General features: G+C 40.6%; 1 protein-coding gene across 3 annotated transcripts in view; it reads right to left on the reverse strand.

Moving 5' to 3' along the window:
• The window catches only part of STON2 (stonin 2), a 75,768-nt gene that overhangs the window by 10,141 nt on the left and 51,878 nt on the right, over window positions 1–13,749 (reverse strand). For all 3 annotated transcript variants that reach the window (XM_042047445.1, XM_042047447.1, XM_042047446.1), the window contains one exon: window positions 1,458–3,293. In XM_042047445.1, the coding sequence (XP_041903379.1) occupies window positions 1,458–3,293 (1,836 nt within the window). The remainder of the gene's footprint in view (window positions 1–1,457; window positions 3,294–13,749) is intronic.

The raw sequence follows: 13,749 nt of genomic DNA on the forward strand, positions 1-13,749 counted from the left end.
CTGTATGGTACACTGAGATTTTTGGAGAGAAGACGCCACAGAAGGCCCAATTTCACAGCATCTCATTCTCAGAGCTCGTGCAGATGGCATATTGAGATTTTCCTCACAAGCATGTTACTGCTCATAAACAGTCTGAGGTTAATTTTTCATTGCTATATTTCTCTCAAGTTTCCAAGCTCTGTCTCCTTATGCCTCACACTACAGGAAACATGGAGCCTTCCCTTTTCTCAGTGATATCCCTCCAAATTTGTAACCTGCGGTGTAAACTAGTGTCCTTGGGCTGAAACGTGACCCAAAAGATTAGGACACTTGGATCACTGTTTTGCTGACACTATAACTCAAACTCAGGAAAAACATATGTCCTTAGAGAGTGCCAAATCTGGTACTACAATGAACTTTCCTTCAGGAAACACTGAATACAGAAACCCTCTCAGTCACCCAGATGCATTACTACAGCATTAATACCGAAAAGTCCATCTCATTTGTAGAAAGCTATTCTAGATCAGAGAAGTCAAGAAGTAGAATTCACTACAAATAAAAATAAACCTGAGTTGTCCAGCTTTGTTGTGCACCGTGGATGACAGGCAGCAAATAGAATGACTGGTAGAAATGGCCAAAGGGAACAGTAGCTTGCCTACATTAATTGTTTAATTATGACCATGTTACTAGAAATACAAAGACTTGGGATAAAAATACAAAGTGGGTTTCATGCTGGTATTCCCTCTTCAGGTTTATTGCCTGTCTGCACTGATTACAGAAACATAGCCACAAAATGGTGTTTGGAAATTTCTCTATTTTTTTTTAATGGTTGAGCAATTTTTTCTGTTCTCTTACAATCCCTGTTTCAGAGAATTTATGGGCATTAATTGTGGCATATACATTGAAATATATAGCACTGGCCTAGTATGCTTGGCAATACATGGAAAAGGTATCAATGCAATTTATCTGAACTACAGCAATTTATCTGATCCTGTCATTCAGCCCCATAGCACAGAATCTTGCTTTTGCAAGTTGACTGAAAAAGCCCTGCTTCCCTGAGCACACAGTACTGAGCTGGTGCCTAGGTTTCAAAACCAAAGAATCACAGAACCACTTAATTGGAAAATACCTTTAAGATCATCAAGTCCAACCATTAACCTAGCACGAATCTAGTCTACCACTAAATCATGTCCCTAATTACCACATCTACACCTCTCTTAAATACCTCCAAGCAGACAGAGAACACATATTTTTGTATCTAGAAAACCTTGAACTGTTTCTGTCATTAGCTATATTTGTAGTATATGTAAAACTATTGCAATGAAGGGTCAGATAAATGTTTCATGCAACTAACTTATGTCTTTTGGTATACTACAAAGGATGATATATCTCTCACCATTTAAACTCAGTATTTCCTATCTTTCAAAACACAGAACTTGTTTTAGGTTATTCCTGCGGAGATGGTATGCACCACTCACCTGAGTTTTTGTCAGGCAGTCGGTTTATTCTCCATACGATGGAATTAAAGGCATGCTCGTATTTGGCAGTTCCCAAAGTTACTCTCATTACTGGCTCAGAACCAGACAGACTGGTTGATCCAAAAGTGGCTCCCTTGTTCACTTTGGCTTTCAAAGATTTCTCCCCCAGGACACTCTCCCTGCGGAAGTTCTTCACCCACTCATTTGGCACAGGGTAGCGGATCATCACGTTTTCACAAGGGACCTGAGTTAAAGGGTCATGATTGGAAGAGAACCCCGTGGACATCATCAGCCAGCTCTGCACCTCCACCTCAGCACCATTGATGCTGGCAGCTGTCCTCAGAGTAAAAGGCAAAGTTTTCTCAGCAAAGACAGTCCTGAATCTCATCAGTTCAAACCGGCAGGCATCCAAGGGGTTGAACAGGATAATACGGGAGTTATTAAACACATCCTCATCCACACATGAATGGAACCGGCAGCTGTATAATTTAATCCACTTAGTGGTAGTAGTGGGCATAATATCCTGCCTTGCAACTATTTCATTCCCTTTGATCAGGATATCGTTAAGGCCCAGTCTGCATTCTGCCAGGCCAGAAAGGAAGCTGAGAACATAGATATGAGTCAGCACACTGTGCTGGAGAATCACACTATCTCCCTTGCCCAAGACGCCATGAAACTCATCCCTGACATCCACAGTGATTTCTTCTTCTTGATAATTCAGTCCCACTGTGCTCAGATCTGCTGATGAAGCTGGCAAATTCATCAGTGTATCTTGCACAGCAGTGATGAAGCTAAGGAAGTCTTCATAATCTGTAGTCCCAAGCTTGATAATTTGCTCTCTCTCTGCAGTGTGTGCAATGGCTGGCTTAGGCTGATACTTCTTTTTCTCCTTGTACGTCGTACGATCCAACCGCACACTGTGTATCCTTCCATTCTCATCATAGTTCTGGAGTTTGCGCTCTGAAATCTCATGATTGATTTCAAGTTTGAGTTCCCGGAAAGGCTTCTCTAGTCCCTTCTCATAAAAAAGCTGTATACATCCACTCTTGGTCAGCTTGACATATATTGGTCCCCAGTGCCTGGATGACATGATGTTCTTCTTCTCTGGGATTCTGAGCATCATTGGCCATCCATCCTTTGGCTGAGCTGGTGCCAGGTTAAATAAAGCTGCATCCAGATCATATGGCATCATGGGGTCATCATCAGGCAAGGTAGGACTACTCACGTGATCTGGGTCTCCAATCTGGAGCTGTTTGAGCTGCTCTAAAGCATCTGTGTGGGTTACAGTTTTGTTTGCCTCATGGAAACTGATGGCATCAGGCTCTTGATGGAGAATAATGAGAGAGTCTCTTTGGTTTTTGCCTGGAGCACTGGAGAGAGAAGAGCTTTTGGAACGCCTCTCTTGCTCCTCAAAGAATGAGCTGAATGGATTGATGGGCGAGGGTTGGACATCTCGAAGAGATTCATCCAGAAAGGGATTAGTAGCGCTCCAGGGTGGTGTTTCAACAGAAGGCAACTTGGCTAAGGAGGAGAGATCTAGTTTTTGAACTTTGGAGAGGTCTCCCAATGTGCTTTTAGGACGTTCTCTTTTCTTCAAGGATGCAGTGAGATTAAAGTTAACATCTGGAGCCTGTGCTTCTGCAGGTGGGGTATCTGTTTTCAAGGGAGAAAGGCTCTGTGGCGAAAAACTGACTTCATTGTCATCAAAAGTCACCCAGCTGGGAAAGCGAACTGTGGTTGGGGTAGATGAATGGCCATTCATGGAGGTGTTGTTCAGCTGCCAGTTGACAGCCTCCATATCTATCTCTTCATCTTCCTGGAGAGACGAGGAATTGTCTTTAAAAAAAGAGGGGAGGGGAGGAAATTTCAGCTAATTATTCTGAAGTTACCTAGTTCTCTCCTCAAAAAAACCCCCACAGTCTGCATGCTCAAGGAAGGCCTATTCATATGTCACGCAAGAATAAGATAGTCAAAAGACTTGGCTAAAATGCTGAGGAGTCTGACAAGAATTAATGAAAAAATACACAGTAGAACACAGAAAAGGAATCCAGAAAGAAATATTAAAGGAATGACAGCAATGATCGTATTCATCTCATCCCAACATAATGACCTAAAGGAGAAACCATGTCATGGTGGTTTTTTAAAACTTCCCTCTCTGAACTTTCAGGATGCATTTCTTTTCTACAGGTATCTTTTGTTCTCTGCCTGGAGTGTTCCCTCACTCTTATTATAATTTTTGCCTTTTCTGTCCCCATACCCTTTGCTCTAGAGAATAATCCAGTAGGAAGAGGAATGAACATTGAGGAAGAGCACATCTCCAGTCTGTCCCCACGTACTTGTCTGTGCATTTGCTGTTACCACAAAAACACAAGGGGTATGGTGATGGCACTGTAAAAGGTGCCTAGGTGCGGTTTTTGCCCAGGATGTGTTCAGTAAAGAAACTGAACACTACCCAGTGTGCAAGAGTCTGACAGTCCTTGGATATATCTCTGAAACATCTCTCAGAGAAGCTGTGATCTAGGCATATATGTTAGGATAAGGAAAAATATATTTTTGACTTGTGTTGTGGAAGCTGCCCTCATTCTCTCTCAGGACACGGCACCTTTGACTGCTCTTTTCCTAGTCTCAGGCTCTGTCAAGACACTTTGTAGAAAACTGTATCACAGTGTGCTGTTTCAGTCCCAGCTCTTCCCAGGATCACTGCAGTGGTAATAAGGTGTTTTCCAAAATGAGCACAAATCCTCAGTGTTCAGAAAGTTAATGATTTGCCTCCCATTTTCTTCCCACTGAGCTAATGAATCAGAGTGCTCCTAAAAATGAGCAGCCAGCATGAAATTATAGTCTGTAGTTGCACTGCAGGTTTGCTCTACATGATACAGCAGGGCTGGCATTTGTGCTTTTTGCTTCTCCCAGACATCCCATGTTTTACATAAGTCACTGTTCTTCAGTACAAGCGAGTAGTAAGTGCAAAATGTAGCACTGTGGTATAGCTGTGCACCTGTGATTTGAGCAATATTTACAACAACAACAAACTATTTTAAGTAATTATTTAAATTGCCACCAGTTCCCAAAAAAGATGAGCTTGATTTCCATTCTGCCTCAATCATAACAGACAATTTGAATTTTTATTTCAGTTACCATTTAGAATATGAAATAGGGAATATTCACGCTAGCCAAAGTGCTGCCATGAGCTCATTATAATGTCTTGGCTAACTTGATATTCTGGGCCTCTCATTCCAGCAATATGCAAGTTTACCCAACCTTCTGATCTAAGGACAAAACATATGATCCAAGTTCAAAGGGTTATTACAATTTAGAATTATATATGAAGGTTAATGATACCAATTTGCTTTTCAAGCCACAGTAATACAAAGCAATGACAAGAACAGATAGGTTTTACAGACTACCCACGCATTGCAAAGTGTATTTGGAAAGAAGTGCCATTGTCTCAGTTTCTCAGGTTTTCTTCTCTATCCTGCCATCTCACTCCCAGCTTTGCACAGTGCCTGTCTGTGGCCCCTACTACTGTCACACCACCAGGTGCAGTGCTGGATTCTTTATCTCCTAAGTACTGCCACAAGGCTATAAACAGATTTGGCGGGGAAAAAACAACAACCCAACTGACTATTATCCACAACCACACTCTGAATGAGAAAGTAATAAAGAACCCACCAAGAATAATCTGATATTGTTCTGATCCTCAGTCCACACCAATATGTTGTCTATGCTGTCCCACATCTTTCCAAGACTTTGGTCATCCAGTGTGCAGCCCCTTGAAGCAAAGGTTTTATGGTATTTCCGGGAAAACACTGCCTGTTTCTTTTAGGACTTCTAAAATTCCAGTGTTTATAAGATCTGGGTTGCTTAAGAGTAGACCACCTCTTCTCTGCCGGCAATTATAATTTTCTCCCTTCCTGTATCTTAATCTTTGAACTGCAGAAACCAAATGTGATTCCACAAATAAAGTATTAAAACCTCTGGTAAATTTGACAGGCAGGTGAGAATGCCTCCTTGACAGTTCATGTGAAAACCACACAGAAATCACCTGAAAAATTTCTTTCTAAGCTGAACAAGTTTTGTACTATGTATTGCTTTCTTTGATCCAGATGCCCAGAAACACAGCAGAATCATTAACAGATTCTGGTTTCATATATGTAATAATATATAGTTTCATATGTAATAATTGCATAATTTTTATTTTCTAGAAAAAAAAATCTGTAAACTGTTATTTGATTTGATATGTGAAAGTGTCAAACCTGGGAAATGAAATAATCTTTCTTTCCCAAACTAAGATCAAACGTACATTCTACTGCTGCCAAAGCACCATATGGTTGGGTTTACAAATGTTTGAAAAATACAGAGGTGGTTCTAGAAAAAACAGGTTTTTAGCTTTGTCTGTAAGAGAATGACTAAGCCAGGAAGATAAAAATACCAATATGCTAATGAGCTAAGCAGCCAAAGAAAGTTACTGAGATCTAGATGAAATAGTGAATCCCAAGAGAAATACTGGCACCTCTGCTGCAAATACAGCATGGTAAAAAAACTTGATAATGTTAGAGGATGGCTTAGATGATTACTTCAGATTTTTCCCTACTTGACTTTTGATGAGTTCCTGAACATGGGTGCTAAAGTTTAAAATGCACAAGTCCTTCAGTTTGGCAGCACTCTTGTAAGTCTGGGAGATGACACTTAAGGAAACAAGTTCCTAGACTAATTTCTTGCTTTCACACCTGCTCTCAAAATTCCTTCCTACAGAACAATCAAAATATGTAGATGTGGCACTTAGGGACATGGGTTAGTAGTGGACTTGGTAGTGTTAGGTTAATGGTTGGAATCGATGCTCTGAGAGGTCTTTTCCAGCCTTAAGGATTCTATGATTCTTAGAGGAGAGCTTGCTGATGGGGAGAGGACAGTCCTCAATCTAGAGTGACTCCTGGCTGATAAAGACTAGATCTGCATAAAAAAGGCATAACTGATCAAAAGAAAGCACTTGTTTTTTCCTTCTTGACTTCCTGACTTAGCTTTCCTAAGCAAATGACTTTGATAAGTGTTTACTTAGCAAAATTAAAATATCTTTTAATTGTGTGACCTTGGCAGATTCCAACCTGACAGGTAGCTCCAGCCAGCAACAAAACACAGGAGCAGATTTACAAAGGAGGTGAAAGGGGCAGCAGCTTGGTCTCCTTTCCCAGAGACACCTGCAATGTGAGCTGTGGAGGGAGCAGCCTTGAGCTGCCCACACAACTCTGCATCTCTGCATTCATTCCCTTATCTACGTGGTGCCAGCAACCAGCACTGGCTGCACCTTACTGCACACTGTCTGACCTGCATTACCAGGCCATTAAATAATTTGGACAATTAGGTCCCCAGTCAACAATAAAAGGCCAACTTGCATCATAACTTTATTTTTCCTCCACAGGCCTCTTAAAATTTTGTCTTTGTAAGTGTTCAGTAGCAAAATGGTTAATCATTTCAGTATGATAAACTGGAAGACATCATTGTTGCAATGGGTGTAGAACCTCTCATTGTGATTAGCCTCTTGTGACTGACATGACAAGGAAAGAAAGCTTCGGTTCTCTTTAATGTATCATCTTTTTGTTTTTCTATTTGGCTAAACCATGACTACTTTGGCCAAAACCACCAGGCAGTATCATATTACTTGTGCCTGGGGGAAAGGCAGCCATCCAACTGCTAAAGGACGTTGATATTGCAAAGTGTTTGTGATCAAAACTGTGCCATGGAAGTAGGAAGAAGATCTGAGGGTATTACACATCTTTCAAAAAAGGCAGATAACAACTTTCAGAAATGGATCTGAGCAAATGTCTGAATTTTCACATTTCTGAGTACTCATCTATTTTGCCTCTTGAGAGAAATTAGCTCAGAGCTTCATGATGTGACTGTTTCTGTTACCTGAATATATTAATTTCTGTATAATTCAGATAGCTCTTTGAACTTTAATAGCCTTAATATGTCACACCTTCCAAAGGGGTGCTCACTTCCCTGATGTAGCCTACACCAGTCCCTCAGACAAAGCAAGCACTGCTAAGATTTCTGTTGGCATAGCTGGATCTCTTCTAGGACTCTTTACATAAAGTCCACCAGACACTTGTATACAGACCTGGTCTTTAAAGATAAGCCAGGTCATGAGGATGCCAGCAACAAAACCTGTGGTTTCTCTGTATAAGCAATTACAGAAAAGCAGAAAATGGAGATAGACAGAACCTGGAAGAAATCAAGGACCAGGCTGTTGCACAGTTATGTCTCCATGACAAAGGCCATACTTCCACATAGTTTCCGTGACATCTGTATCTGGTCATTTTCTTGCATTTCTTTCCCATATCCAGGTCACTACAACTGTGTCTGTGCACATTTTTTGGGGCGGTCTGTCATGATTCTGATCTTACCAAGACAGATGGAGTAATTTAAAAGATATTTAAAGTGAATGGGCCATCACTCTGAAGTGATACAACTGGACTCCTATTTCCAGCCTTGGCACCAACCTCTCATGTGGCTCTGCGAAAACACTTCATCACTATCACATCACATCACAGCTTCTGGTTCTCTTCCCACTTTTTTCTAATTTCTGACTGTAAAAGTGTCACAAGTGGAACACCGTCCCTCTGTACCTCAGTATCCAGCACATTTCCAGGACTCTCACAGAACACAGTGTAAGTGGTTAAGTGTCACAGAGGTAGATATAAACCTATAAACTAACTCAATGTATAGTCCTGTTGCACCTACACACCAGAAAAGACTTTCAAGTTTATTACAAGCTATGAAGCCAGGCCTGGTTTTGTCAGCTTTCCTTTTATCACAGCTCTGTTAATGGTAGAAGGTCAAATCTGTTTCTGCTGCAGACACCAGCATAAACATACAGTAGAAAAGTGCCATGGAAACCAGTTGCAAGAATATACAGCTCAAAGCACAGAAGACTTCTTGTCAACAGGAGGGTACCACCTGCTTATTTTGCACAGAAGAAATCCCTGTGAGGATAGCAGTTATTACCTCTGCATGCTTCCTAGGTACCTTTGTTATTCGTTAGTGAGTGGTAACATTAAGGAAATACCTAGAAATGACGTCTCACAAGCTTGCAGGACACTTTCTTCCCATGAGCTTCAGAACAGATTTTGGAGACGGAAGAAGATGCATGCACCTTGCCTCTTTTCAGAAAGATTAGGAGAGTGGCTGGAAAACCCCAAACCTCTTGACCACCAACACCCATCAGGTTGCAAGATAGGTTTGTAAGCATTCCTCAGACTTTTGAGCATCTCTGCAAGTTCCGGCATGTAGAAGAGGTGACTGCTCACACAGTCCATGCCTTTTAATCTTGCTACTGAACACACCGCATACAAAAATTTAACAGCAATTTAATTCTCCAGCATGTTGAACTGTTAGTACAAAAGTTACGTTTTATGGCACAGCTAAGGGACAGTTCAAAATCACCACAGACTAAGTAACCAGCAGGAGAAGGTGCAAGATGAAAGACTGAAGTCATGGATCTTATCTCTGCGGTTCCCTCTCTTATTCATACCTCTCCCACTTGACTGACTTCTCATGTCATGTTGAATGGATTCATCCTTAGGTAACTTCTCCATTCATAATACTCTGCCAAATCACAACATCTCTTCGAACATGATTGTCTAAATTTAGGCCATGTAAATCACTGGCCTGCTTAAACCTAGTGTAGTTGAATTTCAAATCCATACTGCAGTAGTACTACATAGACTGTTCCCAGCAGTGGGTTAGGAACTACTTAAATACAATGCCTGTTGCTTGGTTAACTATTCGAAATTCATCACAAGTCCTAGAAGCTTAATTGTCAAAAGAATTTAAATCATCTGAAGCTACAAAGAAGTTATATCACAGAGCTTCCAGATCTATTTAAAACACAATGAATTTCATCTAGCTTCAATTAATTTATCCCCATAAGTCTCTATATGAACTGCTGTATTTCATTTTAAATGTAAGCCATCATGGAGGTACTAAACTGAAGATGAAATACAAGAAAATGATGACTCAGCCCTCACAGCTAGGTTGCAGCAGTCCTCACACTGCAAGAAAAACTGTTGAAAAGGACAGTCCTCTACATACGATCTTAAAGGACCCCAGAAGCTTTTTTGACTTATTCCATTGATATTTTGACTTTTTCTTACAGTTCTCTATCTACACAGAAGTCTGTGTTTTTGGGAAGGTAGGACTACTGTATTTCAGGCGTTTGTGCTTGCAGCGCTTCATTGCCCAGAATGATTTGTCTCGTGTCTCCTCCACTCATGCCACCACTTGCTGCTTGGAGAAGGAAAAGAGCATCTTCCAAACCATTAAGACACTGGTATCAGACTACCAGAACAGTGGTAGTTGCAGCTGTAAGTCTCATTGCAACCAGCTATGTAGGAAGCTATCAATTTCCTCTTCTCTGTTTATCTTTATTCAACTGGAGAAACTAATTAATTCAATCACAACCCTTTCACTCTTCCTTGAATAAAGAAAATGTTCAAGATAAAATTAGTTTACAACACAGAACTTTCCCACATGATTTAATTTAAAAATACTCAATATTTTTATTGTGTTATGTTTATCGAGTAGTTAAAACTCTGGTTCATAAAAAAAATTCCATACCACCAACATGTCAGATGTGGTATGGAATAACTGAAAAAATATTTCAGCAATCCATAGTCTGTGTACAGTGAACTCCCTTTTTCCTTGTACAGATCTTGGCTGCAACTACAGGTTTGTAAAAGTTCCTTACATGTTCTGCAGCGTGTGCTGTGCAGTGCCCTAAGAAATCAGAATGGATCTAGCTAGTCTTAAGACAAAACCAGGCATCTGTAACACATTGTGCACAAATCGGATAAATTAGATTTGTGCAATTTGTGCAACAGATGTCCATATTCAGAAAATGCTCTTTCCAGATCTACTGCTTCGTTTTTAGCCTGTAAACACTTAGAACTTAGTGTACTAATATTCCTAGACAGAACTGCAGTCAAGAACAAGCATACAACCTATCCAGAAATCACCAGAACATTGCAGCAACGAGAGATATATAGCTTTGAAATGCAAGTGCCTGTGTGCCTGTGTCTCCAATTAATACCAATTTATCATTTGAACAGTAGACTCCAAATTTGACATAGTTCATGCAAGTAATGGACAAGGTTGTTAGTGTCTTGGAGAAACTCTTAGATCTTCACGTCAGGCAAGAATTAGATGGTAGAGGCAGTAACTTTTAAAAGTAATAAAATTCTCCTAGTCATAGCTGGAAAACATTTCATAGTAAATGTTTTCTAAGTAAGAGCACTGTTTATCACTTAAACACAGCTTTTTTTTTTTTTTCCCAGTAAAGATGGCTACTCTAAAAAGAAATTGAGTAAACACTTTTTGTTCTCTTAAGATACTTAAAAGAGTGGAGTTCTTCTCTTGTGTAATGCAATGGTAGTGACTGGGTCCCACAACTACTACAGAAAAAAAGGCTTTTTTGATTTAGATTTTGAGAGTCACAGATCTAGAAAGATCCTGAAGATCAGTTCATGTGTTTCCATTAGCTGGCCAGAAGGTGGTACATTAACACTGATATAATTGGAGGAAGTGTTCCAGATTTTTACAGGATTTAGACAAGACTATGCCTGTTCAAAGAATTCACATGATACATGTGACATAATACTATTTATTTATAATCAGAGCCAAGTTGTGAACAGATCTCACATAAGTGGTGGAGAAAAGATTAAAACCTCCTTCTTCTACCTGAGACCTTGCTTCTATTAAACAAACAGGTATATTTATAAAGTAAACGTCTTAGCAAGCAAGCACACCTACATGATTCATTACAAAGCACCTTCGTTTCTACCCCTGAAGACATGGCATAGATAAGACTGACATATTTTTACCACTATGTCATCTAACTGTGTTCTCAGCAAGGTGCGCTCAGCCCAGACGTTACCAAGACAGTGACTACACCCTAGACTTAAGTCATTATTACTGCCATGGGAGTACTTACACTCCCAGTTTGGGTAGGCAAGGCAAAGCCTGTGTGTGAAGGGACAGAGCAGAGCTGGAAAACACAAAGCTGAACCTGTTCCAGCAGAGAGATCAATGAGAGAATGACAGATTCTCTGTAGAAGAATGAATCACGCTACTTCATCTTTCATCCACAAGGAGAACAAGGAGCAAATGAGAAGAACAAGACGCGCACGATGTTTTTCGAAAGTGGTTCCTTTAAAAGTACTCTGGCAAAGATAAATGAAGTCAGTTTTCCTCAGAGTAGTTTGTACTTTGCTTCTCTCCACAGATGTCTGCCTCCCTCTCTGATTTTAATACACAGTACATACAGCATATCCTTCAACAGTGGAACTGCCACTGAGATGAGACTATTGACCTCATGAAGAAATGAGACTGAATAAGGAAAGAGAAATGCTTCTGCAAGCCCAGGATGCTTCATGAAGTTGATATTCAGCTAGCAGAATAAATCTGTAGTCAGCCCTATAAATGCAAAGACAATCCCACTCCATCTTGGAGGAGCTGATGCTACCATCCATTGAACAAGCTCTATTTTGCAAAAGGAAATTACATAAATGCCTCACACACAGACAATATGTTACTTCATTATGCCATAATTTTTCAAGCAATATATGGTGGACCAGTAACAAAATACAGAGGTTTGCAGACCTTGTTAGTTTTGTCTTGAGTGCTTGAGGTAATACCACATGGGATAAGCCTGACATTTGCAGTGCCAGACTGCAGGTGGAAATGTGCCAGCTACTGGATCCGCTCAGTATCTGGGGTCCCACTGAGCAGCATAACCTTTGACTGCAAAGCAACACTCTGTGGTCCCATGCATTGAGTTACGGATTCAAATGGCCGCTGCAGTACTGCATAGGTATGGGGTCTGGCCCTGCTGAATAAATGTGAGAAATGTTCCCATAGCCACAGGAGAATCCAGAGCAGGAGACCATCATGTGTGCTGAGTGGCTGAAACACTCTGGGTTTGCTACTGTCAGTCCATCAGTTCAGAAACTGTACTGGTAACGACCACAAATGGTAACATCAGCTGATGACAACTTGGTAGTCAATGCAAAATAACTGGTTTTCTGATTCCTAGGTGGGCAGTTCATGCATGGCTGAAGCCAGTGTCACCCTAACTATCAGCTCAGTCTTGTGCTGACTCTTTAGCAAAAAAAACCAAGTCAGTACACAGGGATGTTGCATAAGCCTGTACCAGTGCTCAATCCACTGCTTACAAAAATAAACATTGCACACCATTTAGAAAGAGACAGGATATTTTACATCTTCAAAACGCACTACTGCAAACAGTTCTGGCTCCTCACAGCATTTAAAAATAGTAGCGCTAACTTCCTCATTCCTGTGCCCAAGGCATTTCCCAGGATCAAGTTTTATATCATATCAAGTCAGCAGCTCACATCCTGTCTGCCAGATATGTCCACATATCTCAGGTCATCCGGTCACAAGGTAATCTCATATTGATACACTACCTTTACCCTGAGCAGTATCAAAATGATTTACAAGTTATGTCACTGGTGATATTTAAAAAAACCACAAAGACCCATTTAGGAATTTCTAATGTAAGATCCTATCGAAACTTCAATTTCAGTTATATATTTTAATAATTTAGTTACCTGGTGAACTGTAAAGACAAATGTGTTTCATAGTCAACACACTTGATACATAGCTATAAATTATGGAAGATAGCAGTGCTCAACTTTTGCCTAATGCTAATACTTTTCACCCCTGTAGCTTGTTATGCAAACGTTTCCTGTTTAAAATGCAGAGAAGACCATGTAACTGCAGGAGAGTAACAAGGAGAGTAGCCAGTTTGGCCAGTTCTTCTTGGCTCAAAGCATATGTGAGCTCCAGGCTACAGGGAAGTTTTATGAGCTAGCAGGTGAGGTGCTCAGTGCAAAGGTGAGAAGATCTGTAACAAAGCCACGTGTATCTGAATTTGTTTTGGTTTTTTTTTTCATGTTGGAGGGGCTTTTGACACATAACACAAAGGACTGAAGGCAACTGGCCGGAAATAGTATGAGAAAACAGAAAGGACAGCCTGATCTATGTGCAATGCCTGACCCCCACAGCTATCACTGAAGATGCACCTGCCAGCTCAACACCCACACCCTCAACAAAAAATGTTAATTAAAGGTGCCTGAGAAGCAGGATGATGCAAAGGATATGACACAGGAACGGGCTGCAAAAGTCTTAGGTGCTAATCTGAACCATGTGATTGTCTAAGTGACCTTCAGCTAGCAGTTTATGGCCTCTGCTCCACAAGTTTTCTATCTGTAGCAAA

This window comes from Corvus kubaryi, unplaced genomic scaffold (assembly GCF_017639235.1).
Source record: "Corvus kubaryi isolate FWS band 111438036 unplaced genomic scaffold, C.kubaryi_AGA036_p1.0 66, whole genome shotgun sequence".
NCBI classification, from domain to species: domain Eukaryota; kingdom Metazoa; phylum Chordata; class Aves; order Passeriformes; family Corvidae; genus Corvus; species Corvus kubaryi.